General features: G+C 43.3%; 1 protein-coding gene across 3 annotated transcripts in view; it reads right to left on the bottom strand.

The window, feature by feature from the left end:
• The window catches only part of LOC135678743 (alpha-N-acetylglucosaminidase-like), a 76,075-nt gene that overhangs the window by 45,167 nt on the left and 3,500 nt on the right, over window positions 1–27,408 (bottom strand). For 2 of the 3 annotated variants that reach the window (XM_065191874.1, XM_065191881.1), the window contains exons 3-8: window positions 26,962–27,173; window positions 23,948–24,069; window positions 17,288–17,373; window positions 17,031–17,125; window positions 2,649–2,730; window positions 802–908 (exon numbers count right to left, since the gene is read on the bottom strand). In XM_065191874.1, the coding sequence (XP_065047946.1) occupies window positions 802–908; window positions 2,649–2,730; window positions 17,031–17,125; window positions 17,288–17,373; window positions 23,948–24,069; window positions 26,962–27,173 (704 nt within the window). Of the gene's footprint in view, window positions 1–801; window positions 909–2,648; window positions 2,731–17,030; window positions 17,126–17,287; window positions 17,374–23,947; window positions 24,070–26,961; window positions 27,174–27,408 lie in introns of those variants that run through there. The other variant, XM_065191882.1, reaches the window with a different exon arrangement.

Below are 27,408 nucleotides of genomic sequence, written 5' to 3'. Positions count from 1 at the left end.
GGTGGATGCAACCCTTACGAAAAAGAAAAAGCAAGTATACCAGAAAAGATATTAAATAATTGACAGTTGCTAATTTACATTATTTTAATAAAAGTGAATGACTACTTCTCTTTCATTTATGAGATGGAATAGAAAAAAGAGATCCAGCCAAATCTGGAAGAAATAGTTCACGTAAAAGAGCAACATGAAGAGTAAGCTAAAAAATATCACTAACACCAAGTCAACCCAACAAAAGAACAAGCAAACCAAGAAAACAACGTCTCAGTTGCACAAATTAAAAAAACCTTATTTAAGCCAATAAGATGCCAGGATGTGCCAATTACTCGCTGCCAAAATAGATTAGTGAATACCTACTTTTAAATCGTATTGATAATCTCCCTAATATATAAAAATAATGTGATTAGAACCACGATAAAAAAGCCTTATGGAATTGGTGCGATAGCCCCACACTAATTCTGTCAAGATAAAGCATTTATTTTACGCTGATCTTTAGATAAAACTACAAAGGAGAAGTTCCTTAACACCAAATGTGTATATTTCAGAATTCATACTAAAACGCTATTTAAATGGAAGATTTTTCTGACAGTATTGATACTGACACAGAAAAATATAGGCTTTGCTAAATGAAAAAAATGATGATGCTGATAAACAGAGCATCGCAAACCTAATTCAAGTGCAAAGAATTACATGGTACAATTTTTTAAAGCTTACAAGGCCCTCAAAGTCTATACTATTGAGATTATCGATGACTAACATCCATATTTCTATCCCACCAATCAAGATACGAATATAAAGTAGTACCTTTAAGTTGTTGTTCCATAAATGCCTTTCCAATTTCTATAAACAAAGGATCAGTTGCATCTAAAAGATATGTACAACACCACCTTGGATCACTATGAACTGTAAACCTGTAGCCAAAGAAGAAAACAAAATATCACCCTACAATCAAATGCAAAAATGTTATAAACAAAAATTCTTTGTATGAAGCAACTGATACAACACTTCAAACAAAAAAAGATGCATAAGTTGCATTATTGAAACCTACTTAGAAGAAAAACGACAATTAAGACATACTGCAAGGAAAAGATTACATTTTACTTAAGGTTAAAAATTCTCATAACATAGTTTCTTAAATAATCTATATCTATTCACAGCAGTTCTTTTACTTGAGTTTCTGAAGTAGTGGTTGAATGCGAAGAAATTAATCTTTAAGATCCAAACTACTATTAGAGATGGAACAAAATTTTGGTTATAACAGTTGATATAGACCTCCAGTATTATCAGTCTGACCGAGGACCAATTCCAGATCTTATTGGTCAGTACCAATGTCTTTATTTATTTTTTATCATGAGACTGAAAGGTACAGGTCAGTATATCACCCAGTGTGCTGGTACCAAGGTTTTACTTACCGAATCGTACCGCCCGTACCGGGCGGTACGTACCGGTCCGAGAGGCGACCGGTACGCGGACCGCCCCCTACCGGGCGGTACACGCAAAAAATATCCCGTATCGGCCGTTACGGGTAATATCGGGCGGTAACGGTCGAAATTTCGACCGTTACCGCCCAGTACCATTCGGTAACGGGCGGTAACGCAGCGCCTTTTCGGCGACGTCGCCGAGGCGACACGACGTCGCCGAGGCGACACGACGTCGCCTTTTTCGGCGACGTCGCCTTTTTCAGCGACGTCGCCTTTTTCGGCGACGTCGCCGAGGCGACACGACGTCGCCTTTTTCGGAGACGTCGCCGAGGCGACACGACGTCGCCTTTTTCGGCGACGTCGCTATATATATATATATATATATATATAATTTAAATAAACGTCGCCTCGGCGACGTCGCCCCGTGTGGGGAAGGAAAAAGCGACGTCGCCGAGGCGATGCGACGTCGGCCATTAAAATATATATATATATAATATATATATATACATATATCACTCGGTATACCGCTCGGTATACCGAGCGGTATACCGTTCAGTACCGTACCGAGAGATCGTCGAAACTCCGGTACGGTACGAAATTTCAAACCTTGGCTGGTACCATATCAGATTTATTGGTTACAAAAACTGACATTAGACCAATATTTACATTTTTTCTTTCGTATCATACAAATAATAAGGAATGATAATGCATTAATACCCAGTGTTTTCTTTTATATGATTCATCATTGGTTTTGTTTTGCATAAATAACTGTTAGCAAAAACTTTATATTCTTTTAGACTTGGTAAATCTGAAAGGTTTAATTATTTTGCTAGCAAGTCTAGGCTAGCTGCTTATTGATCATAGGTTGATCATTAGATTACACAATTTTAGGCAACAATCTAATTACTGATCACAACAACTTCATAGAAAAGCAGAAAGAGCATTTCAAAATTTTGATTTATCTAATACATCATCAACATAAATAGGTTCATCATAGAAAGTGGACGGAGATGAATGATACAGTAGTGCAGACACCCAACAAAATACTGTCTGATAAATATCAAGATCATATAGGAAAAAAAAAAAAGAGAAAATGACAAGCTGCCATTGTACCAAAAAAAAGGAATGACATGGTACTTCTCAAATTACGAAGATTAACAATGATCAAATTGCAATCTAAAACCATATCTCGGATAATAGGTAAAACAGTATTTAGGTCATAAATCATACCAATTTCCAAGGTGAGTAATTTTAGCTGAAGGAAATTTGGATTTCAACACCGAAGGAACATTCCCAGAAAAGGCAGGAAGAACTGCAAGTAAAATTGTTGCAAACTTACAGTATTGAAAACTTTAAACTGCAGAATAAGAAAAATATATAAACCAATACAAAGGCACATTATAAATTAAGTCATGATATTTTTATAAACAAGTTCATAAATGGCCCAACATGAATGCATAAGGTAACCACGAGAAGAAACTTTACCGAAATTATAAACTAGCTTCAATTGTTTCTGCACAATTCCAATGATTCTCTATGTTTAGGACCCAAAAATGGCTGATAATTAATAACAATTGCTACAACATTTTACCATTAAGTAGGGAAGGAAGAACAAATGTCCAGTTTAAAAAAGTAAAGTGAACAGACAACTGCATGTCAAATAAGATGGTGGCGCATCGAGATTAAGACCTTCTCTGACCATTGCTGAAACAATTTGACTCAATTTTAACAGTTCACCTATTTTCATACAGCATAATAAATCATTAATTGGATTGAGGACTCTTCTCTTAAATCCTTTTTCTAAAAAATAAAAAATTATGTATATAAAAAGGATTTCTCATACAAAAGCTAGGTCCATCGTATCGTGCTGACTGATGGTATTGGTCATGGGTAGACCAGTACATACCGATTGGTACCAGCATATCGTACATTGGGATATATCGATTTTAGAAAAAAACTGAATTTTTTTATAAATTCAAAAAATCTCTTTTTAGGTTTTTTATCCTAAATTAATGGCAATTTTATCGTATTTAACAAAGAATATTGTGTGTATGAGCCATAAATAATGTATAAGGCTGTGATTAAGTCTAAATGCCCCAAATTTGGGCCTAAATGTAAGACAGTCGACCTAATTGGGACTACCGCAAGAGAATGACCTTAACCATCTTTAATCTTTATAAATATGCAATGATATGCCTCTAATTATATGAAATGATAAAGAAAACATAAAAAGAAGCTAAATACCTTAAAATTAGAGAGGAACTCCATCAGATCCCAAATTTGAATCCCTCTTTTATCTAAATCAATAGCTTAATTACTACAAATCATCGATTAGAAGCTTTAATCACAAGCGAGAGTGTGAGAAAGAGTCTGAAAGAGAGTGAGAATGAGAGAGCTAATGAGAGTGAGTGAAAGAAGGGCGAAGGAGGGGGGATTTAAAGCCCCAAAAGAGGGCCCAACGGTCAAATTGACCATTGGGGTCAAACTTGACCCTTTTCATATTGTTTCAGGCAGTACGCCAAACGTGGAACCCACACTAACCTGAAGTTCAGATCTGAAATACCAAATTAGCTTGAGTTGTACAAGATTGCAACACAAAAGCATAAGAGAAAAATATTACTAGTGAGAATGAAAAGGATAATTAAGCACTAAGGTACTCAATTCTCGGCAAGTAAAACATCACTCATTTAGTTGTCGTTTAGTTGATAATGAAGCCCATACAATCCTTTAAGTCCATTACCAATTTTGATTTCAATATAAAACTTTCTTGCTAGCAAGGAATGTCCTCTCGTGTCAACCAGCCAAATTGATCACTATTGTTACGGACTTAGCTGGTTTTGCCTAAGTCGTGCGGCACCCTTGCGTATCCGTCCACATGACACAACCTTTATTTACAAACATAAAACAGCCACCAATCCCAACTAAACTGGGGTTGTTAAACCTTCGACCGTCCCTCTACATACTGTGCAAAGCATTAACAAAACAAAAGACACGAACATACATAAGCATTACATCAAACATCCTGTTTAGAAGTTTGTCCGTAACATTCTCCCCCACCCATTCCTTCAACGTCATAGTCGAAGCCTTTGCCGACACTGTAACTTATCACCTTTGCTAAGTCTTCAATCTTCTGCTCCAGCTGCAATAGACCTCTTGGCTCCCAGTTGCTCTACGCTGCTGTTGTTGAGTAGTCGAACTTTTGACCCTTTGTTATGCAACTGTTCAGAGCTTGTAAAGTCTGTTTGTAATTTGCATTGTCTATGAAGTGTTTTCGGAAATGTTTGCTTATGGATCCCGAGTGAGGCGTTTTCTCTAACCCGTTTTCTCGTTTGTAGGTCCTAATGGACCATGGGAGGCTTCGGGGAAGCTGACCTTTGCGGACGGACACGCAAGGGTGCCGCACGACTTAGGCAAAACCAGCTAAGTCCGTGACACATGGTATCAGAGTGGGACAAGCACTCATAGAAACACTTGGCATGCAAACGTGAGGGACCTAGCGAGGCTGCGTTGAGGGCAGTCAGCACACATGCGATCGTTTGGGGGAAAACGAGCATGAAGATGTAGGAAAAAGGAGTCGCTCGGAAGAGCGGGCATCTGAGAGTGACATTCAGACGAATAGCCAACCCTTTGTGCAAGAGGCACCACGAGGACAAGCAAGCTGGGAAGAATGCAGAACACACAAAGGTTAGGATGGCTTAGTTTGAGCTACGGCTCAACGTTGACAACTATACTTGATGGTGCTCAAGGCAAGCGAGGCGCTTGGTAAAGGATGAGACCATGCAAGGTGGAATGAATTGCTCAACGACCGAAAGAGTTGTGCAAAGCTCACAGAGGTGAGGAGAATTGCTAACTCAAAGAATTCGGTTCTCATGCAACGGCTTGTATGCGGACGATGGAATGTTCGTGGCCATCCTAAGGCGATTGAAACTCGGCGCCATGGAGCATTGAAACTTTCTCTTCGGCATGTGAAGGATACGTCCGTAGGAGGCTGAATTATGCAGCGAGTTCAGCGTGTTGCTAGGCCTTGAGTGGTGCAGCGGGGGCTGTATTGACGTGGAGTCGCAATCTAGCAAGTGTGTTTGCAGGAGGCAGAACAATGCGCAGTTTGTTCAGCAAATCGGAGTAGTCCAAGGGGATGGTGGTCTCTGAAACGAAGAGAGATATTGCTCCAATGGGATAGATATCCAAGAGGGATAATTCTCGGCTCTCCAGAGGGAGAATCATGTGCAACAGACTGCACATGTTGAGGAAGAGTACCTCAACAAACAACAACTCCACGAAGCTTAATGGACCGAGCAAGCGGCGAGGAGTCGTCGCATGATCTCGCTTGAGAGAATGCATTGGTGGATGCATTACGAGATCAAGTGGGGGAGCAACTCAAAGCAACACAAATGAAGGCACACTTGAAGTCGATATAGATATCGGACTCAAGGGAGGGCTGACCCGTGGAATGGTGGGCACGAGGGCCACCATCAACTCAATGCAAAAATGAGAAGCGAAGCAACTTGGGTGTAACTTGTCAAAGTACCCAAGCCGCATGAAGGGAGCCGGCGTAGAAGATGGAGCATGGAGCGAAGGCATAGTGCTTTCCTTAGACAGAGGTTAAGGACATGAACTCTTGCAGAGACAAGAGCAAGATCATGTTGTTCCATGGGTCCTTCATTCTGACGGAGCGGACTCATCTTGCATGGTGCCAAAGACGAAGGGAGCTTCTGGGCACATGCACCTTATCTCGGAGAAGCATTTGTTAGAGAAACTAAGACGACTCAACTTACGGAGGCGAAGTTGGGTTCAGAAAAACTTGGCACAGGGCAAGAGGACGCGGAGGCGGGTACTCTTGAAGAATATGCCACAGTGTTGCTATTCAAGTTGTCATAAAGGAAGCGGTGCGCAGCGGAGATTGTGCTGGTAGGGGCAGAGGCCCAGGATCTAGACAATGGTGCACCATTTTCAGCGAAGTCGATAGACTTCGGGAGCTACTAGGCGACGGACTGTCCTAGAGCAGTGCTTCATCTAGGTGCGACCCAAGAGTGGGTGGATGAAGGTCGATTGCCAAAAGAGCGAACAAAATCAAAGTTGAAGGAGACCCTACGATGTATTGGCAGAGGCCACACATGGAGGGATCACAATTCGAGTTCATCCCACAAGGATCAGAATGCAATGGAGATGGTCACCAGGAGACGACATGGTGCAGCGAATCGTGGTGGAATAGTTTGTGACAATGCGATACACACGACATAGTCCCGTGAGAGACTAGATCATACGGAGGTATGATCGGGAGCTACTGGAAGCTCCACTTCGGTGAACAACACGACGGCAAGAAGGGCTATGGATTCAAGGAGTGAAGGTCATGGTACCGCAGAGGCAGATCTTCCGTGCGTGTATCGAATTTTGCATCGGATGAAAGCCTTGGTCATCAGCATATGGGGGCTGTGTTACACCAAGGAAAAAGTTCTAATGCAAGTACCAGTGAGTCCCATGGGAGGGACTTGATAATGCAGAGGTATGATCGAAGCAGTTGGAGAGCTGGACTACTCCAGAGCCCATATTCGCTTAACGGAGCCCGGCAAGTCAGAGGACAAGGTCGAGTAAGCGAACGTTGCTACCAAGGAAGCTAAGGAGAACAGAATCGGTGCAAATCCTACAACGTGATGGCAGAGGCCATGCATGGGAGTTGCAGTCTATCTTTCCATCGACCAAAGGAAGCTGCTTGGAGAACACAGAGGTGTTAAAACAGAGGGTCGAAAGGGGCGAGGAAGCGACGACGAGTCCAGAGGGACTTAGCTACCCAAAATCAAGCATCAGTTAGAATGGAGGTGGACTCGGAGGAGTGCCACATAGACATATCTACTGATCGTGAAGAAAAGGGATGCAGATACGAGGCAACGGATAGTAGGGCTATGGGCATGGCAGCGCCATGGTACCGTAGAGGCAGGACTTCCATGAAAGTCATTAATCCCTTGCTCTCATGGAAGGAGAGCGCTTGGTCATGAAAGGGGCCTGAGAGGTGGAGCATGCAGAGGCAAACTCTAAGTACCGAGACAAGGTTGAAGGGCGGAGGTCAAGGAACTTTGTAAGACCGGTGTCAACAAGCTTCTCATCAAGATAGCCGAAAGTGAAGGACTTTGGGTCATGCAAGAGTGCACGACCAAGGAACGAAGCAGGCAGTACGCGGTGTTGTACCTTTGCTACTCAGTGGAGTAGGCGGCCGGGTTGATGGAGAAGACAGTACAATCCCATAGGCAACTAAAACTACTAGAGACTTACTCCAAGTTGGGGTGAAAACTTCCTGCATTCCAGAAGTTCGATGGCATTGAGAAGGTGAATCACAGTAACTAAGTCAACGCAAGGAGTGCAAACACTTCAAGTGCTTCAGAAGTGTGAGCAAAGAGCAGGCGAAAGCCAGTAACCAGCTAGATGCATTGAGTACAACCTCGAGGAAGCGGGCGAAGTCAAGTAACTTTTGCCTTCTCAACTCTTAAGAGAAAGGGCGAAACCGAGTACCCCAATTCTCTTATCTATCCAGCAGAGGAGCTCTGCACAGGTTCAAAGACCCTTCGAAGATAATGGAAGATAATAGTTGTCAAATCCTCACCAACGGTGATCAATGCTACTGAGAGTAGATTGTCCGCTTCATTTCCCAACGAAATACCAATCGAAAGCAGAAGTGATGCGAACCTACTTGGAAGTGACAACTAAGTGAAAGAAGAGTCAATGGACAAATTTTGTAGAGGAAGGACCCAAAACTTCATAAGTTTGCGAGGCGATGCTCGTTAAAGCTCCAACAAGCATCCCCCCAGTTCAAGCAGCATGAGGCATTTGAGAGACTGACGCATAGTAAGTACAGTCTTTTCCTTCATCTGAAGGATCCGCAAGAACCAACAGGGATCAATATAACTCAACCAACCCCACACTAGAGTTAGAGTCATTGGCGAGTTGAAGCAATATGGCGGATCAAAGGTTCGACTACTCAAAAACAGCAGCGGAGAGCAGTTGGGAGCCAAGAGGCACATTGCAGCTGGAGCAGAAGATTGAAGACTTAGCAAAGGCGAGTAGTTGCAGTGTCGGCAAAGGCTTCGACGAGGACGTCGAAAGAATAAGTGGGAGAGAATGTCACGAACAAAGTTCTAAATAGAATGTTTGATGTAATACTTGTGTATGTTCGTGTTTTTCTGTTTATTCATGCTTTGAACAGCATGTAGAGGGACGGTCGAAGGTTTAATAGTCCCATTTTAGTTGGGTTTCGTGACCGCTTTAGGCTTGTAAATAAAGGTTGTGTCATGTGGACACTTGTGAGAGATTTTCGATCTGTAATTGACCATTTTGACCCTTTGTTGTGCAACTGTTTAGAGCTTGTAAAGTCTATTTATAATTTGCATTGTCTATAAAGTGTTTTCGGAAATGTTTGCTTGTAGATCCCGAGTGAGGCGTTTTCTCTAATGCGTTTTCTCATTTGTAGGTCCTAAGGGACCATGGGAGGCTTCGGGGAGGCTGACCTTTGTGGACGGACATGCAAGGGTGCCGCACAACTTAGGTAAAAACAGCTAAATCCGTGACACCACAGTCTTTTGGGTACGGTCAACAACTCCAAAAGTCCCACAGGCTTCCGTTACTCCATCTTGTCTTGTTGGCAAGTGAGGCATGTTCAAACATATTCCTCCACATCAGTCCCCATCTTCGGCCAGTAGAAGGCCCTCTCTACGAGAGCCAAGGTTCTGTGAATGCCCAGATGTCCAGCCCAAAGAGAATCGTGACACTCCCTTAAGAGCTCACGCCTCAAATTGTCCACTCGAGGGACATAAACCCGATTCCCGTTTTTGTAAACGAGTCCCTCCTGGACCTAAAATCGTCGTGCCTTGCCTTCTTTGATGAGCTGCATCAAGGTTACTGCTTGGGGATCACTGTACAGTCCATCCATGATCCTGGAAAGGAAGTTGGAATGCAACTGACATGCTTGGCCTCTGCCCTCCAATTGTACGGCATTCACATCCTCCACTTTCCGACTCAATGCATCGACCACGACATTTGCCTTTCCGGTCTTGTACTTCATTGCCATATCAAACTCAACCAGGAAGTCCTACCATCGTGCTTGCTTTAGGGAGAGTTTCTTCTGAGTTTGGAAATAGCTCAAAGCGATGTTGTTTGTCCTCAGCACAAATCGTGATCCAAGAAGGTAGTGTCGCCAAACTCATAGACAGCGGACCACCGCTGTCATCTCCTTCTCGTGCACCGGATACCGCTGCTCGGTCTCGTTGAGCTTACGGCTCTCATAGGCCACCAGATGACCCTCTTGCATGAGTACTCCCCCAATAGCAAAGTCTGAAGCATTTGTATGGACTTCGAAGGGCTCCCCATAGTCCGGCAATTTGAGCACCGGTTCTTCCAACACAGCAGCCTTCAGATCTTGGAACGCAGCTTCACATTTATCAGACCACCTCCAAGGCTGCTCCTTCTTCAGCAACTCCGTCAATGGAGTTGCATGCTTCACATACCCCACTGAGAAGCGTCGATAGCAGTTAACGAATCCAAGGATGGATCTTAAATCTGACACCTTCTTTACAGTTCACCATTCCGCAACAGCTTGCACCTTCGATTTGTCCATTTGAATGGAGCCATCACCGATTTGATGCCCCAAGAATAAGATCTATGTTTGAGCAAAGTAGCACTTCTTCATTTTCACAAACAAAGTATTTTCCCTAAGAACCTTGAAAATTATCCGAAGGTGCTCGACATACTCCGCCAGCGTTTGGCTGTAGACGACGATATCGTCCAAGTAGACGACCACGAACTTATCCAAATACTCTTTGAATAGTTGGTTCATAAGAGTGCAGAACGTGGCCGGACCGTTGGTTAAGCCAAAAGGCATCACCAAGAACTCAAACGCTCCATACCTGGTCACGTAGGTAGTCTTCGCTTTGTCGCCTACAGCAATGCGCACCTGCCAGTACCCCGATCGGAGGTCGAGTTTATAGAAATACTTGGCTTTGCCTAATTGATCGAAAAAGTCCGCAATGAGTGGGATGGGATACTTGTTCTTCACCATCACTTTATTGAGGGCTCAATAATCGACGCATAGTCGAAAGCTCCCATCTTTTTTCTTTTGGAAGAGAACTGGAGCTCCGAATGGTGCTTTAGAATTGCGGATGAGACCACCGCTTAGCAGTTCACCTAACTGCTTTCTGAGCTCTGCCAACTCTGGAGGGGGTATGCGGTAGGGTGGTCTCGCTGGAGGCTTCACTCCTGGCTCCAACTCGATATAATGATCCACACCTCTGCGTGGCGGTAGAGTCTTCGCCAACTCAGGTGGCATAACGTCTGTGAACTCCTTCAGGACGTTAGCCACCATAGCAGGTTCATGAATAGCCTTCTCGTCGAGTGTCTCTAGCTTCATAGCGGCCACGAATATTAATTCACCTTTTCGTACCCCTTTCTTCAGTTGTAATGCCGAAATCTAGTGGGGTTCCTTGGTTCCTCTCCGAGAGACGATAACCACACAGGGGTCGTTACCTCCCATCATACATAGAGAGTTTAGGAATGGCATTGGCACTAACTTTGCTGCGTGCATAAACTCCATCCGAAGAATCACTTGAAAGTCGTCCAGTGGCACCACCATCATGTTTGTGCTCCCGTTCCATGTTTCGATCTTAATGGGAACTCCCTTTGCCAACCCGGAGATCCGCTTAGCCTTCGAGTTCACCGCCTTCATCCGACTTAGGTTTTTCTCCAAGATCAGTCCAAGTCGCTTTGCTTCTCGATCAGCAATAAAGTTATGGGTAGCACCCATGTCCACCATTGCACGGGTTGTTTGGCCATTGAGCTTAATGTCCACATACATCAGCTCGTTATTCCCTGCTTTCAATGGCTTTGACTTCATGTTCACCCCCACTTGACCCCGTAATGCATTCAACAAATGCATTGCTCCCATTCAGGGACCTTGCGACTCCTCATCGTCGCTACTAGATTCTGAACTACTTGAACTGAGGGCGACGACTTTGCCCTTGTCCGATTTGGGGGGATGGATGAAAGTTATTAAAGCATTGAGTACCTGTTTCTGTGGGCACTCCCTCACCATGTACGGCCCTCCGCACAAGAAGCATCCGCCAATCTTCAAGGGCTTGCCTTTTGAGCTTGGCCCTTTGTGAGTACTCTTCTTCCTTTGTTCGCCCTTGGGCTCTTTCCCTTGAGAATATTTTGAAGGGCGATTTCCTGAAGATTGTTTCCTTTTTCCCGGGTCCTCAGAGGTAACAAAATCGGTGAGCCTTTCTGCGACAGCAATTGCCCCGATTATATCAGTGACATTCCTTCGATGCAGTTCTTGTTGAGCCCAAGGCTTCAAACCATCGAGGAAGCTGAACAGTTTATCCTTTTCAACAGTGTCTGTCGTACCGAATCGTACCGCCCGGTACGGGCGGTACGTACCGGTCCGACAGGCCAGTAGTACACGGACCGCCCGGTACCGGTTCGCACTGTAGCAGTACAGTGCACTGTAGCAGTACAGTGCACTGTAGCAGTACAGTGCATTGTAGCAATACAGTGCACTATTGCAATACAGTGCACTGTAGCAGTACAGTGCTACAGTGCTACAGTACACTGTAGCACTGCACTTTAGTAGTGCTACAGTGCTCGGTACACCGTACCGTACCGGTACCTAGCCCAGGTCGAAATACCGGTACGGTACGGTATTGCGAACCTTGCTTTTCAGACATGTCCTGTATGTCCAGCATTTGTGCAGAAAATTACTTCACGTAGTCTCGAATGGAAGTACTTTGACGGAGTTGTCTTAGTTTCCTCCTTGCGACGAACTCTGTGTTTTCAGATAGAAACAGAATTCTCAACTCCTGCTTTAAGTCCTCCCATGTGTCCACCTGACACCGACCTATGTTAGATCTCCTCCTAGCGGGTTCGCCACCAAAGTTTTGCATCCTCGTTCAGATACATGGTTGTTTTTGAAAATTTGGTATCTTCAAAATCAGGCCTTGTAGCTCGAAAATACTATTCCATGTCAAAGAAGAAATTCTCGAGCTCTTTTGCATCCCTAGTACCTCCATAGCAATGAGGCTCAGGTGCCCTTAGATTTTGTGGCGGTGTAACGCGAGTGTTTCTCCCTCCCACATTTAGTGCCCTAGTGAGTGCTGTCACTTTAGAAGTGAGATCCGCCACGACTTCATACAAATGTTGCATGGAGTCTTTAGTATCATCCGTCAATCGATCGACTAGGGCCTCAACCTTGTCGATTCAAGATTCAGCTTCTTCTTATGAGCTCTCTACCCCAAGAAGCCTTCGCTGGCCTTGGTAGAGTTCCTCCAAGCTCGCTTCAAGAACATCCAAGAGGGTTTCCACCGTTGTGAGTCTCTCCTTATGACTCTTCTTCCCGGTTGGCGCTCTAGATTGCGCCTCCTCCGCTCGCGGAGAGTAGCCAATTTCTCGCTCATCATGTTCGCTGCCACGATCCTCCAAAGTGGCTCCAACGACATGAGAGCGAGTTTGCATTTGTAGCCCACCTGCGACTGCTTGGGGTAAAGGTCCGGCTTGCCCCACCTTGCTTGATTCGCCCCGATGCTTTGCCATGGCGAAATTGCAAAGTTCCTTCACTGCTTGCTCGAATTGCTTGCCTGCTCTGATACCACAATGTCACGGACTTAGCTAGAATTGCCTAAGTCGTAAGGCACCCTTGCGGCCAAGACGCGAACTTAGCTTGAGTTGCATAAGTCACGACACACCCTTGCAGCAACTTCTCGGACTTAGCTGGGATTGCCTAAGTCTTGAGGCGTCCTTGCGACATATACATCCGCAAAGGATCAGCCTAGTTGCAACCTCGTACAGGTCTCAAAGGACCTGTAAAACAAAAAGTTGATTAGATTGAAAACGAGCGACGGACAAGTCCCGACGTCTCGTAAAGAGGGAAGCTTTACAAGCAATTCAGCAAGCACCTTGTGTGCACAGAAGAAAAGAGAGAAAGGAGGAAACCAAGGACTTTAGAAGGTAGAACGAACAGTCGCAAGTCCACAAACAACTGCTCACCAGGTGCCGAGTGCGAAGGCAAGTTCCCGTCAAGTCAACGTGCGAACTTATGAAGATTTTTCAATGCCCGACAATATACCGAAGCCCCATCCAGCCCTATGCCACCCGGGGGGTTCCAGGGTGCTAAGATGGCTGACATTTTGCGCGCTACAACGAGCTGCAGAAAACAGCTTGTGGCATGCGAAAACGGAGCCATTTTGGGGCTTTTTGACCCAGCACGGTGAGCGATCGCACTCTGCGCTGCAACCTGTTCGAACATGTATTTTTACAAGCAAAAACACACAAAACCAAGACAAAACAGGCTGCCATGTCTTTGTTCAAGTATGCAAAGGCGACGAACAATTCGTTAAACGAAGTTATTGAGAGTGCGCGATGACTGTTCGTGACATTATGGCTCTTTTTCCTAGTTGGCGCTCCAGATTGCGCCTCCTCCGCTCGCGGAGAGTAGCCAACTTCTCGCTCATCATGTTCGTTGTCACGCTCCTCCTGAACGGCTCCAACAGCATAAGAGAGAGTATGCACTTACAGCCCACCTACGGCTACTTGAGGCAAGGGTCCGGCTTGCCACGTCTTGCTTGATTCGCCACGATGCTTTGTCATGGAGAAATTGTGAAGTTCCTTCGCTGCTTGCTCGAATTGCTTGCCCGCTCTGATACCACAATGTCACGGACTTAGCTGGACTTGCCTAAGTCGTGAGGCACCCTTGTGACCAAGTCGCGAACTTAGCTTGAGTTACCTAAGTCGCGACATACCCTTGCACCAACTTCTCGAACTTAGCTGGGATTGCCTAAGTCATGAGGCGCCCTCACGACACATGCGTCCACAAAGGTTCAGCCTAGTTGCAACCTCGTACAAGTCCCGAAGGACCTGTAAAACAGAAAGTTGATTAGATTGAAAATGAGCGACGGACAAGTCCCGGCGTCTCGCGAAGAGGGAAGCTTTACAAGCAATTCAGCAAGCACCTTGAGTGCAAGAGAGAAAAGAGAGGAAGGAGAAAACAAGGACTTTAGAAGGTAGAACGAACAGTTGCAAGTCCACAAACAACTGTTCACCGGGTGCCGAGCGCGAAAGCAAGTTCCCGTCAAGTTAACGTGCGAACTTATGAAGATTTTTCAACGCTCGACAATATATCGAAGCCCCATCCAGCCCTATGCCACCCGAGGGGTTCCAGGGTGCTGAGATGGCTAACGTTTTTTAGCGCTGCAGCGGGCTGTAGAAAACAGCCCGCGGCACCAGAAAACGGAGCCATTTAGGGGCTTTTTGGCCCGGCGCAGTGAGCAGTTGCACTGTAACACTGCAACCTGTTCGAACATGTATTTTTTTACAAGAAAAACACACAAAACCAAGGCAAAACAGGCTGCCATATCTCTGTACAAGTATGCAAAAACGACGGACGGTTCGTTGAACGAAGTTGTTTCAAGTGCGCGATGATCGTTCGTGACACAACGATCGAACTAACTATTGGAACTGATTTAACCCAAATGTTAATTGGTACCATTGAAATCCAACTGTTACCAATCCGTATTGATCAGTAATGGTGACCATATCAGGTGATACATGAGGCATACCATCCGGTACACCCCCCTTGTAGTGTACCATCCAAAAATGGTTGGTCAGTGTATCAATCAATAGGCGAACTGATACATACCACTCATCTTGTACCCTTTCAGCTGGTATGTCAAACCATCTCACCAATGCTCATCTTGTACCATCCGAAAATGGTTGGTCCACGTACAAATCAGCAATATGTACCGCTCATTTAGTACGCTTTTAGGCAGTACATCAAACCATGCTCACCAATGCTTTACTATTAGGCAAAAGGATAAAGAAGGAATGGTAGAAAGAAAAAAGTTGTACAGCTTAAATCAAGATGGTATCCAAACATAAAGGCTTGTTTGGCCTTCATTTTCATATAAATATGTAATAGTACTAGCCAAAATTCTTGAGGTTGCTTCAGCCCATCACTAGCACATAAGAGGATTTCTAAAACCTGAATCAAATAGTGATCAAATGCAAATTTACCTGATATTTCAAATGAAAAAGATTGTCCAAAGCACAAATTATTTTATTGAAAGTTATCAACACACTGACTTGTTTTCTTCATGAGCTCAGACCAAGAGGCTCTATTGAGACATCCTAATGGTTAGTGCGTTATTGCACAATTGATAGATCTCCGATTTGACATCCTAATGGTTAGTGCATTGTTGCACAATTGATGGATCTCCGGTTCGACTCTATGTGTAAGTATCTTGAACATCATTTAATATAATGTAAATTTTAAATTTCTTCCTAATCTTCTTATAAAAATTAACAAAATTAAGATAAGACAAATCAATAAACTCTATATCATAAACAAATTACTTATTAAATAAATATTAGAATTTAGTCACTAACTATTCTGTTAAAATAGTCAGTAGTGGCAATATCATCATTGAACCATTGAATCATTAATATATTTGTATAATTTAAATATCCATTCACCAAGGCACATCTCAACACCATCAAGATAGTCACGATTTTATTATATCCATTATTACTAGTTATTTCCAATAACCAATCCTTAGTTAGTAAAAAACCAATTTAAGGATTGTTCCTATAGCACTTTGTGTTAACCAAATAGAGAGTTTGAATTATGTCCTCTTCCCTTGTCTTATTGTTGTTCATTCCTGGGTGTCAACATTACACCATTGATGACTCCAGTAATCAACTTATGTTGCCAATCCCACTAGCATGTAAGAAGGCATAAGTAATATGAACAAGTGAAAACAACGTTATATTTGTTGTCGCAATTCTCAAAATATACCTTCAAATCTATTCCCCTTGTCTTTATGTAATTTTGCAATTGGTACATTCCGTACCAAATTACTATGCTAATTATGTTGTTTATAATACCATTTCATTCTGCTACAGACTTAGTAAAATTAACTGAGACAGGATACAATAGAATTTATGTCATACAATAGTACTTTGTTTAGTTCATATGATTGGTTTTGAACTCAAATTAAGTGTTATCCTCAAATATTTTGAGACAATAAATGAAAATAAATAAATTTTTTATTTGTTTACTTGTTTGTATAAAATTATATGGACATTAACCTGTCCAATACAGCTTGGCTTTGTGAGTAAAGTTGCAGCAGGGCATGACATTAATCTCATTTATTCCAATGTTAAGAGTTATTGAACAGTCATGAGAAACAGCCTCGTGTATATGAGAGAAGGGCATACACTCAGTTTCCAAACCTCAACTAATGCAGTCTGTCACATGTATCACGCAATATGTTATAAAACCTTAGCTATTTACAAGCATCAACCACAAAGTAATCTAAACATATAAACTTCACATTACAATGAAAAATAATCGAAGATGTGATGCAAACAATTTTTTCTCAATAAATAGATATATAACTTTTTAGAATCAAAATGTATCCGTTAATTGTGCAAGATTGTGATCTTAAGGACGTTACCAACCTAAAATATTATATTAAGAGAACTTACTAAGATTCAAAATGTATCTATTTATCATGCCAGATTATGATCTTAAGGATGCCTACAAATATAGAGGATTGAATTTAAATCTTCTTCTAAAAATACCCGGAGTCATTCCAAACGAGTACATCCTAGCAAGAATTTTCTTCTGAAGAACAAGTTGATCATCAAGCCAACTTTGAGGCAAGGGTCCACCCCATCTAGTATCAAGCACAGCAAAAGAATACAGAATAAAGGAATTTAAATTAGTATGTGGTCAAGCTTATAAATTTTGCACAACATTTGATTACCAATCAAAACCATGTATATAATCCGTTTCTACTATGTACTGAAACTAAAATTAAACAAAATAGTAAACTCACCCATGCAAGTTTCCCATACGTGACCATGAAAGAAATGCAGGCCCCCCGAAAAAATCATCCAGATCTCTACGGCTGATATTATACCTCTAAAAAATAGTAGGAAGACTGTTTAAAAATTAATAATAATTCCAATTACCTGCTAGAGCAATGTGACAAATCTTGATAATCACTATGCAGACAAACAACAAAGAACTCGTACAAAACTTAAGTAGGTAATATCATCTAATGGAATTCATGGTAACATAAATTGTAAATGTATCCTTTTGTGGTTAAATGATTAGAGGTGATCACATGTCATCAATAACCAAGTAGCAAAATAACAAAATAAAAAGCACATGAAGAGATTAAAGAATAATTGATATCATCCTATCCATGTCAAGCTGAATATCATAAGGAGAAATTATTTGCAATGAAGTTTTTATTTTTTTTTTAAGTATTAAACCATATGAAGCTTGTGAAATTATAAGGGAGTTGCCTATATACCATGTAGTAAGATCACCAAGCATATAATTATTAAAACAACAAGAGGTTCACATTCAGGGATTTTCTGTTCACTATTTTGTCAAAACTGCTCCCTATGTAAACTTCTAGACTCTAATATCTAGAGTTTCAGCTTCTTGCTCAGTGATCGCACAAGAAAAGAATTGATAAATGACAATCAGTGTGATAATTACTTTTTCATGCTAACTAGCTTATTAGGTTTCAGGGAAAATCTCTTTCCTAGAAGTATTATAGGTAGAATGGGAAAACTAACTTCAGAGCAGGGTTCTCAATTTCAATATGTACCGCCCGATACAGGCGGTATATACCGGTCCAAGAAGATATCGGTATGCAGACCACCCTCTACCGGGCGGTACCAATGTTTTGATCGGTACCGAGGCATACCGACCTGTCACGGACTTAGCTGGTTTTGCCTAAGTCGTGCGGCACCGTTGCGTGTCCGTCCGCAAAGGTCAGTCTCCCCGAAACCTCCCATGGTCCCTTAGGACCTACAAAAGAGAAAACGGGTTAAAGAAAACGCCTCACTCGGGATCCACAAGCAAACATTTCGGAAAACACTTCATAATTAATGCAAATTACAAACAGACTTTACAAGCTCTGAACGGTCCCACAATAAAGGATCCAAAATAGTCCACTACAGACCGAACATCTCTCATAAGTGTCCACATTACACAACCTTTATTTACAAGCCTAAAACGACTACCAAACCTAACTAAAATGGGGCTGTTAAGCCTTCGATTGTCCCTCTACATATTGTGCAACGCATGAACAAACCAAAAGACACGGACATACATAAGCATTACATTAAAAGTCTTGTTTACAGTTTTGTCCGTGACATTCTCCCCCACTTATTCCTTCGACGTCCTCGTCGAAGCCTTTGCCGACACTATGTTAGAACCCTTGCAGATTCTAAACTTGGGATTGATCTCTTTAGGGGATCGACCTCCTTGGAACTCTATACGGGTTCCTCCCTCCAAGTTGCTGCTCAAAGGCTGCAGAAAAGGTTCATCTATTGCTTATCAAAAGATGAGGAATACATGGCTATTTATAGGGTTTTTAAACCCTAACTCCTAATAGGACTCCTACTCAAGACTCCTACTTCTAACCAATTCCTAATAGGACTTCTACTCAAAACTCTTATTCCTTTACAACTCCTAATTCTTCTCTAAGAAACAACCTCCTAACCCTAGCCGGCCTCTTCACCTCTTTAATAGGGGTCGGCTTAGGTAGGTTTTACATGAATGTCCCTCTCAATTAGGACTCTCCTAGCTAGAGTCCTAACACAGTACAACTCCTTGCCTTTACTGAGTCTTTAATTTTCTGCTCCAACAGCAATGCATCTCTTGGCTCCCAGCTGCTCTCCGCTGCTGTTGTTAAGTAGTCGAACTTTTGATCCGCCATGCTGCTTCAACTCACCAATGACTCTAACTCTAGTGTGTGGTTGGCTGAGTTGTGTCGATCCCTGTTGGTTCTTGCGGATCCTTCATATGAAGGAAAAGACCATCCTTACTATGCTTCAGTCTCTCAAATGCCTCATGTTGGTTAAACTGGGTGGATGCTTGTTGAAGCTTTAACGAGCATCGCCTCGCAAACTTTTAAAGTTTTCGGGTCCTTCCTCTACAAATTTTGCCCATCGACTCTTCTTTCACTTAGTTGTCACTTCCAAGTAGGTTCGCATCACTTCTGCTTTCGATTGGCACTCTCTTGGGAAATGAAACGGATAATCTACTCTCAGTAGCACTGATCACTATTGGTGAGGATTTGACAACTATTGTCTTCCATTTTGTTTCTTCGAAGGGGCTTTGAACATATGCAGAGCTCCTCTGCTCGATAGCTAAGAGAATTGGGGTACTCGGTTTCGGCCATTCTCTTAAGAGTTGAGAAGGCAAAGGTTATTTGACTTCGCCCGGCTCCTCAAGGGTTGTACTCCATGCATCGAGCTGGTTACTGACCTTCACCTGCTCTTTGCTCACACTTCTGAAGCACTTGAAGTGTTTGCACTCCTTGCGTTGAGTTAGTTACTATGATTCACCTTCTCAATGCCATCGAACTTCTGGAATGCTGGAAGTTTACACCCCAACTTGGAGTAAGTCTTTAATAGTATTGGTCGCCTCTGGGATTGTACCGTCTTCTCCATCAACAGTCGCCTACTCCACTGAGTAGCAAAGGTACAGCACCGTGTACTGCCTGCTTCGTTCCTTGGTCGTCTACTCTTGTATCGACCCGAAGTCCTCCACTTTCAGCTATCTTGATGAGAAGCTCGTTGACACCGGTCTTACAAAGTTCCTTGGCCTTTGCCCTTCAACCTTATCTTGGTACTTGGAGTTTGCCTCCGCATGCTCCACCTCCTCGGCCCCTTTCACGACCATACGCTCTCCCTCCATGAGAGCAAGAGATCGAGAACTTCACGGAAGTCCAGCTGCTACGGTACCATGGCGCTGTCATGCCCATGGCCCTACTATCCGTCGCCTTACATCTACATCTCTTTCTTCACGATCGATAGATCTACCTCTGTGGCATTCCTCCGAGTTCACCTTCATTCTAACTGATACTTGGTTTTAGGTAGCTAAGTCTCTTTGAACTCGTCGTCGCTTCCTCGCCCCTTTCGACCCCTTGCTTCAACACCTCTGTGTTCTCCAAGTAGTTCCCCTTGGTCGATGGAAAGACAGACTACAACTCTCATTCATGGCCTCTGCCATCATGTTGCAGGGTTCGCACCGATTCTATTTTCCTTAGCTTCCTTGATAGCAATATTCGCTTACTCAGCCTTGTCCTCTAACTTGCCGGGCTCCCTTAAGCGAATATGAGCTCTAGAGCAGTCCAACTCTCCAACCGCTCCGATCATACCTCTGCATGATCAAGTCCCTCCCATGGGACTCACTGGTACTTACATTCGAACTTTTCTCTCGGTAGTACACAGCCCCATATGCTAATGACCAAGGCTTTCATCCGATATAAAATTCGATACACGCACGGAAGACCCGCCTCTACGGTACCATGGCCTTCACTCCTTGAATCCATAGCCCTTCTTGTCATCGTGTTGTTCACCGAAGTGGAGCTCCCAATAGCTCCCGATCATACCTCCATATGAGATAGTCTCTCACGGGATTATATCGTGTGTATCGCATTGCCACGAACTATTCCACCACGATCCGCTGCACCATGTCGCCTCCCGGTGACATCTCCATTGCATTCTGATCCTTGTGGGAAGAACTCGAATTGTGATCCCTCCATGTGTGGCCTTTGCCAACACATCGCAAAGCTTTTTCCACCTTCGATTGTGTTCGCTCATTTGGCAATCAACCTTCGTCCACCGCTCTCGAGTCACACCTAGACGAAGCACAGCTCTATGACAGTCCGTCGCCTAGTAGCTTCCGAAGTCCACCGACTTCGCTAAAATTGGTGCACTATTGTTTGGATCCTGGGCCTCTGCCCCTACTAGCACAATCTCCACTGTACACCGCATCCTCTTGCCCCGTGCTAAGGCCTTTTGAACCCAACTTCGTATTTGCAAGTTGAGTCGCCTCCATCAAATGCTTCTCTGAGGTAAGGTGTATGTGCCTCAAAACTCCCTTCGTCTTTGGCACCATGCAGGATGAGCCCGCTCCATCAGAATGAGGGATCCATGGAACGACATAATCCCGCCCTTGCCTCTGCAAGAGTTCATGTCCTCTATCCAAAGAAAGCTCTGTGCCTTCGCTCCATATTTCATCTTCTATGTCGGCTCCCTTCATGTGGCTTAGGTACTTCGCCAAGCTACACCCAAGTTGCTCCGTTCCTCGATTTGCATTGAGTTGATGATAGTCCTCACGCCCACCATTCTACGAGCCAACCCTCCATTGAGTCTGATCTCCATATCGACTCCAAGTGTGCCTTCATTTGCGTTGCCTTGGATTGCTCCCCCACTTGATCTCGCAAGCATCTCCCCAATGCATTATTTCAAGCGAGATCATGCAACGACTCCTCGTCGCTTGCTTGGTCCGTTGAGCTTTGTGAAGTTGTTTTTGAGGTACTCCTCAACATGTCCGGTCCGTTACACATGGTTCTCCCTTTGTAGAGCCGGGACTTATCCCTCCTAAATATCTCTCCCGTTGGAGCAACTTCTCTTTTCGCTTCCTTCTCTTTGAAAGTTTCGGAGACCACCATCCCCTTGGACTACTCCACCTTGTTGAACAAATTGTGCATTGTTCTACCTCCCGCAAATGCACTTGCTAGATTGCGACTCCACGTCAATACAATCCCCGTTGCACCCCTCAAGGCCTAGCAATATGCTGAACTGGCTGCACACTTTAGCCTCCTACAGACGTATCATTCTCATGCTGAAGAGAAAGTTTCAATGCTCCATAGCGCCGAGTTTCGGTCACATTAGGATGGCTACGAACACTCCATCGTTCGCATACAAGCCTTAAAATGAGTATCGAATTTTTCGAGCTTTGCACAACTCTTTCGGTCACTGAACAACCCATTCCACCTTACATAGTCTCATCCTTTACCAAGTGCCTCGCTTGCCTTAATCACCATCAAGTATGGTTGCCAACATTGAGTCGTAGCTCAAACTCAACCATCTCAGCCTTTGTGCGCTACACATTCTTCCCAACTTGCTTATCCTCGTAATGCCTCTTGCGCGAAGGGTTGGTCATTCCTCTGAATGTCAATCTCAGATGTCCGCTCCTCTGAGCGACTCATTTTCCCTACATTTCCATGCCCGCTTTCCCCTAAACGATCGCGCGTGTGGGCTGCATTGACCCCCACGTTTGCATACCAAGTGTTTCTATGAGTGCTTGTCCCGCTCTGATACCATCTGTCATGGACTTAGCTGGTTTTGTCAAAGTCGTGCAGCATCGTTGTGTGTCCATCCGCAAAAGTCAACCTCCCCGAAACCTCTCATGGTCCCTTAGGACCTATAAAAGAGAAAATGAGTCAAAGAAAATGCCTCACTCGGGATCCACAAGCAAACATTTCGAAAAACACTTCATAGCCAATGCAAATTACAAACAGACTTTATAAGCTCTAAACGGTCGCACAACAAAGGATCCAAAATGGTCCACTACATACCGAATATCTCTCACAAGTGTCCACATGATACAACATTTATTTACAAGCCTAAAACAGCCACCAAACTCAACTAAAATGGGATTGTTAAGCCTTTGACTGTTCCTCTGCATGTTGTGCAACGCATGAACAAGCCAAAAGACACGGACATACATAAGCTTACATTAAAAACCCTGTTTACAGTTTTGTCCGTGACAGGCCGGTACCGAGGCGTACAGACCAATACCAGGTATTTTTAAGGTTTTAGGATGTACCATCGGTATACACTGTACCGACGGTACATACCGGTACGTGTCGTACCGAGCGGAGCTCAATACGTCGGTACGGACCGGTATTTAAAACCTTGCTTCAGGGTATTGACATTAGATTGACAGCCAGTATCAAATACTGTCAAATCACCAAAGGAACCTCCTCATTGTGAGTTGTATTCCATAGTTGACCTATTGTTGGTAGAGTCTTGAATGGTCAATGGACTGATGAGAGAGCTAAAAATTATGGTATAAGGATGAGAAGTAAAATATTGTTTTGTACAAAAAAGCAGCATGCAAAGTTGCATCCGTAAGGAACTAACATCTCAAACTATATAAAAAGGATCGTCATCTAGTGCATACTGGATGCATATCATTCCCTAGCCAGACCTATACCGGTCGGTACCAGTACACTAGTATGTATGAGTGAAGATGAAGGAGAAGGCACAGTAAAGGAAGGAAGAAAAGGAGGCAGTGGAGGAAGAGGAGAAGAGGTGTATGTGCTTGGTGGCTGTGCGCAGAGATGGTGAGTGGCGACATCACATGATGTATCCTTTGTGATTGAGATGCGATTAGGGCAAAGGTGGTGCAAAGCAACAGTGTACGAGGTCATGACGTGCACAATTAGGGCAAAGGTGCAAACATATTTTTTACATTTTATATGGGCAGGTTGAACTGGTCCAAAACGGGGGCAGTCCACATACTGGTTCACACACCAGGACTGTTATGTACATACCAGTCCAGGCAAAACATCATTTGTTGCTCTATGTTTGATAGAAAAGGTACATATATTGAGGTATTATACCTTGACAAACTAATAGCAAAGGACACTGATAGAAGAAAATGAAAAGTATTGTACCTCAAAAACTTTCTGCCAAATGGCTTCTTGCCCATTGAAAGCAAGTGGTAAGTTGACCCCTTGGAGAACCATCCAATCAATTTCCTTCTCCCATCTTTCCCAACTCCACCATGCATATGAATCTTAACACAGTAAAAAACAAAGTTCACAACACGGAAGAAACAAATATAAATAGCATACAACTGGGGTGTCATCCCCTAGAATGCCACCCGAGGCAGTTCCAACGGCTGGCATTTCACATCATAAACTATGCATCAATATCTTAGCCAATTTATCCAAACACCGTAAAGGTTCTAGCAAAATCAAGGATCGAAAGTACAAGCAACACAAACTCACACTAGAATGTTACCATCATGGACAAATATTAGCACAAGGGCATGCCAACATTATGTAAAACGAGTACAAGGGCAGCGCAAAGTAGTAAAAAGCTCATGCAATGTGTCAGTTAAAATGCACCATGCACACACATTCAATGCACCAAGGAAGTGCTGGAGAAGTGAAAGCATTTACAAAATATAACCATAAACTAATTGAACTTGTTGTTATATGACAGAATTCAGTGTTTAAAGTAAATTGCACCATTTGCATTAAAAAAAGTTAACTGACAATTTAAATGGATTGACAACACTGATCTAACAACGTGTTGATGGCCAAACAGTTATGGATAGTTATTTATTGATGACCGACAACTTGGTAGCTAGTTGCTGGAGGGGTCAATAACCAGGTAGTCAGCAGTCAAGAGGTCACCAGCAATGGAACTAAATGGCAACAAACATATGTCATGGTAACTGACTATATATTTTAGATGAGTTTAAGCATACAACAGATGATGACTCTCCATGGTCCAAAGACACTGAAATGACTATAAATCAAATGGCTCAAACTTGCCATTCTTGGAAAATGTCACTTCCTGCTGCCCAACTAATAGTGGAGAGAAATCTATTCATGAAATTAATGATTTATTAAACATATCCTCATTTCTTTTGCGAAACAATTTTTTACTAGATGCATAATGAAGAAACATTCTAGATAATGTAATCACTAAAAATAGCTAATTGACCTAGATGGACTTAAGGACTATGACATTCTAACAGATTGACTATCTCTTAGCACATGTTTCAGTCGGTTTAACTTTTATGATTGTAAAATGTTAGTTAGAACTTGGAGGCAACCACCATGATTGTACATGTAACATCTGCACCTATGTAGCTGCTGAATCCACATCTAGTACAAACATTTTCTGGCCCATCCAAATTTCAGTTAGAAACATATAGAAAGCACAAATATCATGAGGCCAGATTATAACAAATTATGGAGTCTGATATGCTTATAGATGGTGACAAGCAACCATGTATAAAGCAGAAAGTGGAGCAAATTAGCACTCAGTTCAGCAAATTTAATCCAAAAAAATCAAACAAAAAAATCTATTTCATTTTTAAATGTGAACCTCCATTATATGCTCTGAAGTGAATGGTATAAAGAATGGAACTTCATGGAGGTTATATTCACGTTAATTTTACCTCTTTGTTCCATCTTTCATATTTTATTTTAACTAATAGCTATGTTGTTCAAATAACAATCAGGCAGCTGTGCCATTGCTGCACTGTAGTTTGAGTTGGTGTCTAAGCAATGTTAAGAACCATTTTCTTAATTATTATCATAGTAAAAACAGTGAAACTATCCATTTATTTCCCTTCTTTTGAGGATAAATAATGTACCGAAGTACATAAGATGCTCAAATAATTTGTAGTAGTATTCACTAAAATTTACGAAACTAAAAGAAAAAATGTCCATTATGCTAGCTCTCATACATACACATGATCAAAGTTGGTTTCTTGGATTTTCAGACTAGATTAAACTCGTTTCAACTTTATGTGTAGCTTTTAAGTAATATAAAAACTAGAAAGTGAATTTCAAATAATAGCTATCAAGATGAAAATAGATACTTCAGTCTCACATTAATAGACTTCTAGACCAGTGATTGCAAAAGGCGCTCGGGCGCTCGCCTAGGCGCTCGGGCGAGGCGAGGCGAGGCCCGAGCGCCTCGCTAATGTCCCAGGCGCCGCCTGGGCGCTCGCCCGAGCCCAGGCGCTGGGCGCTTCGGGCAAGCGCCTGGGTAAACCAAGGCGACCGAACCAGAATTTTAGGTCTGGTTCGGTCCTGGTTCGGTTGTTAGTTGGTTCAATCGAACCAACTAAACCGATATAACCCCAACCCCAACCCTAACCCAACACTAACCTGCTGCCGCTGCCGCTCTCGATCCCGATCGCGATCTCGTCGCTCGCTGCCGCTGCTCGCCGCTGTCGCTGCTCGCGCCTCCCGCGAGCCTTCCCGCTGCTCGCGCCTCCTGCGAGCCCTCCCGCTGCTCGCGCCTCCCGCGAGCCCTCTCGCTGCTCGTGTCTCCTGCGAGCCCTCCCGCGAGCCTTCCCGCTGCTCGCACCTCCCTAGAGCCCTCCCGCTGCTCACGCCGCGAGCCCTCCCGCTGCTCGCGCCTCCCGCGAGCCCTCTCGCCTCCTGCGAGCCCTCCCGCGAGCCTTCCCGCTGCTCGCGCCTCCCTTGAGGCCTCCCACTGCTCGCGCCTTCCGCTCTCTTTCCCTTTCCCGCTGCCGCTGCCGCCGCCGCTCGCCGCTGCTTCCTCGTTTCTCCATCAGGCTCAGTATACTCTTAATATTAAGTTTATTTGAATTTTGAAATGATTAATTTTCTGTTAATAGATTAATAATATATTATTTTGATTTTAATGTTGTTAATTTTTATTTATTTGAAATTATTGTTATAATTATATTATATATTTTTATAATTTAGATAATTTTAAATAATTATATTATATATTTTTATAATTTAGCGCATTGCTTCGCTCGGGCGAGCGCCTGGGCGAGCGCCTAGCACCTCGGGCGTTTGTGGACCTTGACGCCTTTTGGCGCCTAGCGCTTTTTAAATCACTGTTCTAGACCAAACTAAAGGGGCTATTGAGCGCCAAATCAACTTAAAAAATAAATAATAAAGTAACTTACAACTGGATGTAACAGCATTCTGGTAGTAACTCAACGGAACAGGTCTTTGTACCAAAATACCAGCCGAAGGAACATGCGGAAGGGAGCCCACTTTTGGTACAGATGACAACTGTAGACCACCGGTCTTCTCCCAAGATATGTGTATCAGACACCAGTGTTTTAAGTACCAATAGAGACCAGCAGAAAGTTCAACACCACTTGTCCCCTGGATTCTGTTAAAACATTGACAGAGTATTTCAACATTGGAACACAAACCAGGAGGCACAATTACAGGATAAGCATCTGAAGTATTTTTTAAATACTTTCATATTTCACTAACAGAAAAAAAATGAAAAACCATATACAAAAACTTATAGTAGCATAATTCTGTACCAAAATTCTGATATCCATAAATCTTGATGGAAAGTAGTTCCATAAATTAGAAACAAATTTATTGGCCAAGACATC

This window comes from Musa acuminata, chromosome BXJ1-1, assembly GCF_036884655.1.
Source record: "Musa acuminata AAA Group cultivar baxijiao chromosome BXJ1-1, Cavendish_Baxijiao_AAA, whole genome shotgun sequence".
Lineage (NCBI taxonomy): Eukaryota > Viridiplantae > Streptophyta > Magnoliopsida > Zingiberales > Musaceae > Musa > Musa acuminata.
Note: the sequence above shows the minus strand (reverse complement) of the source record. Positions and strands in the feature narration are given on the sequence as shown.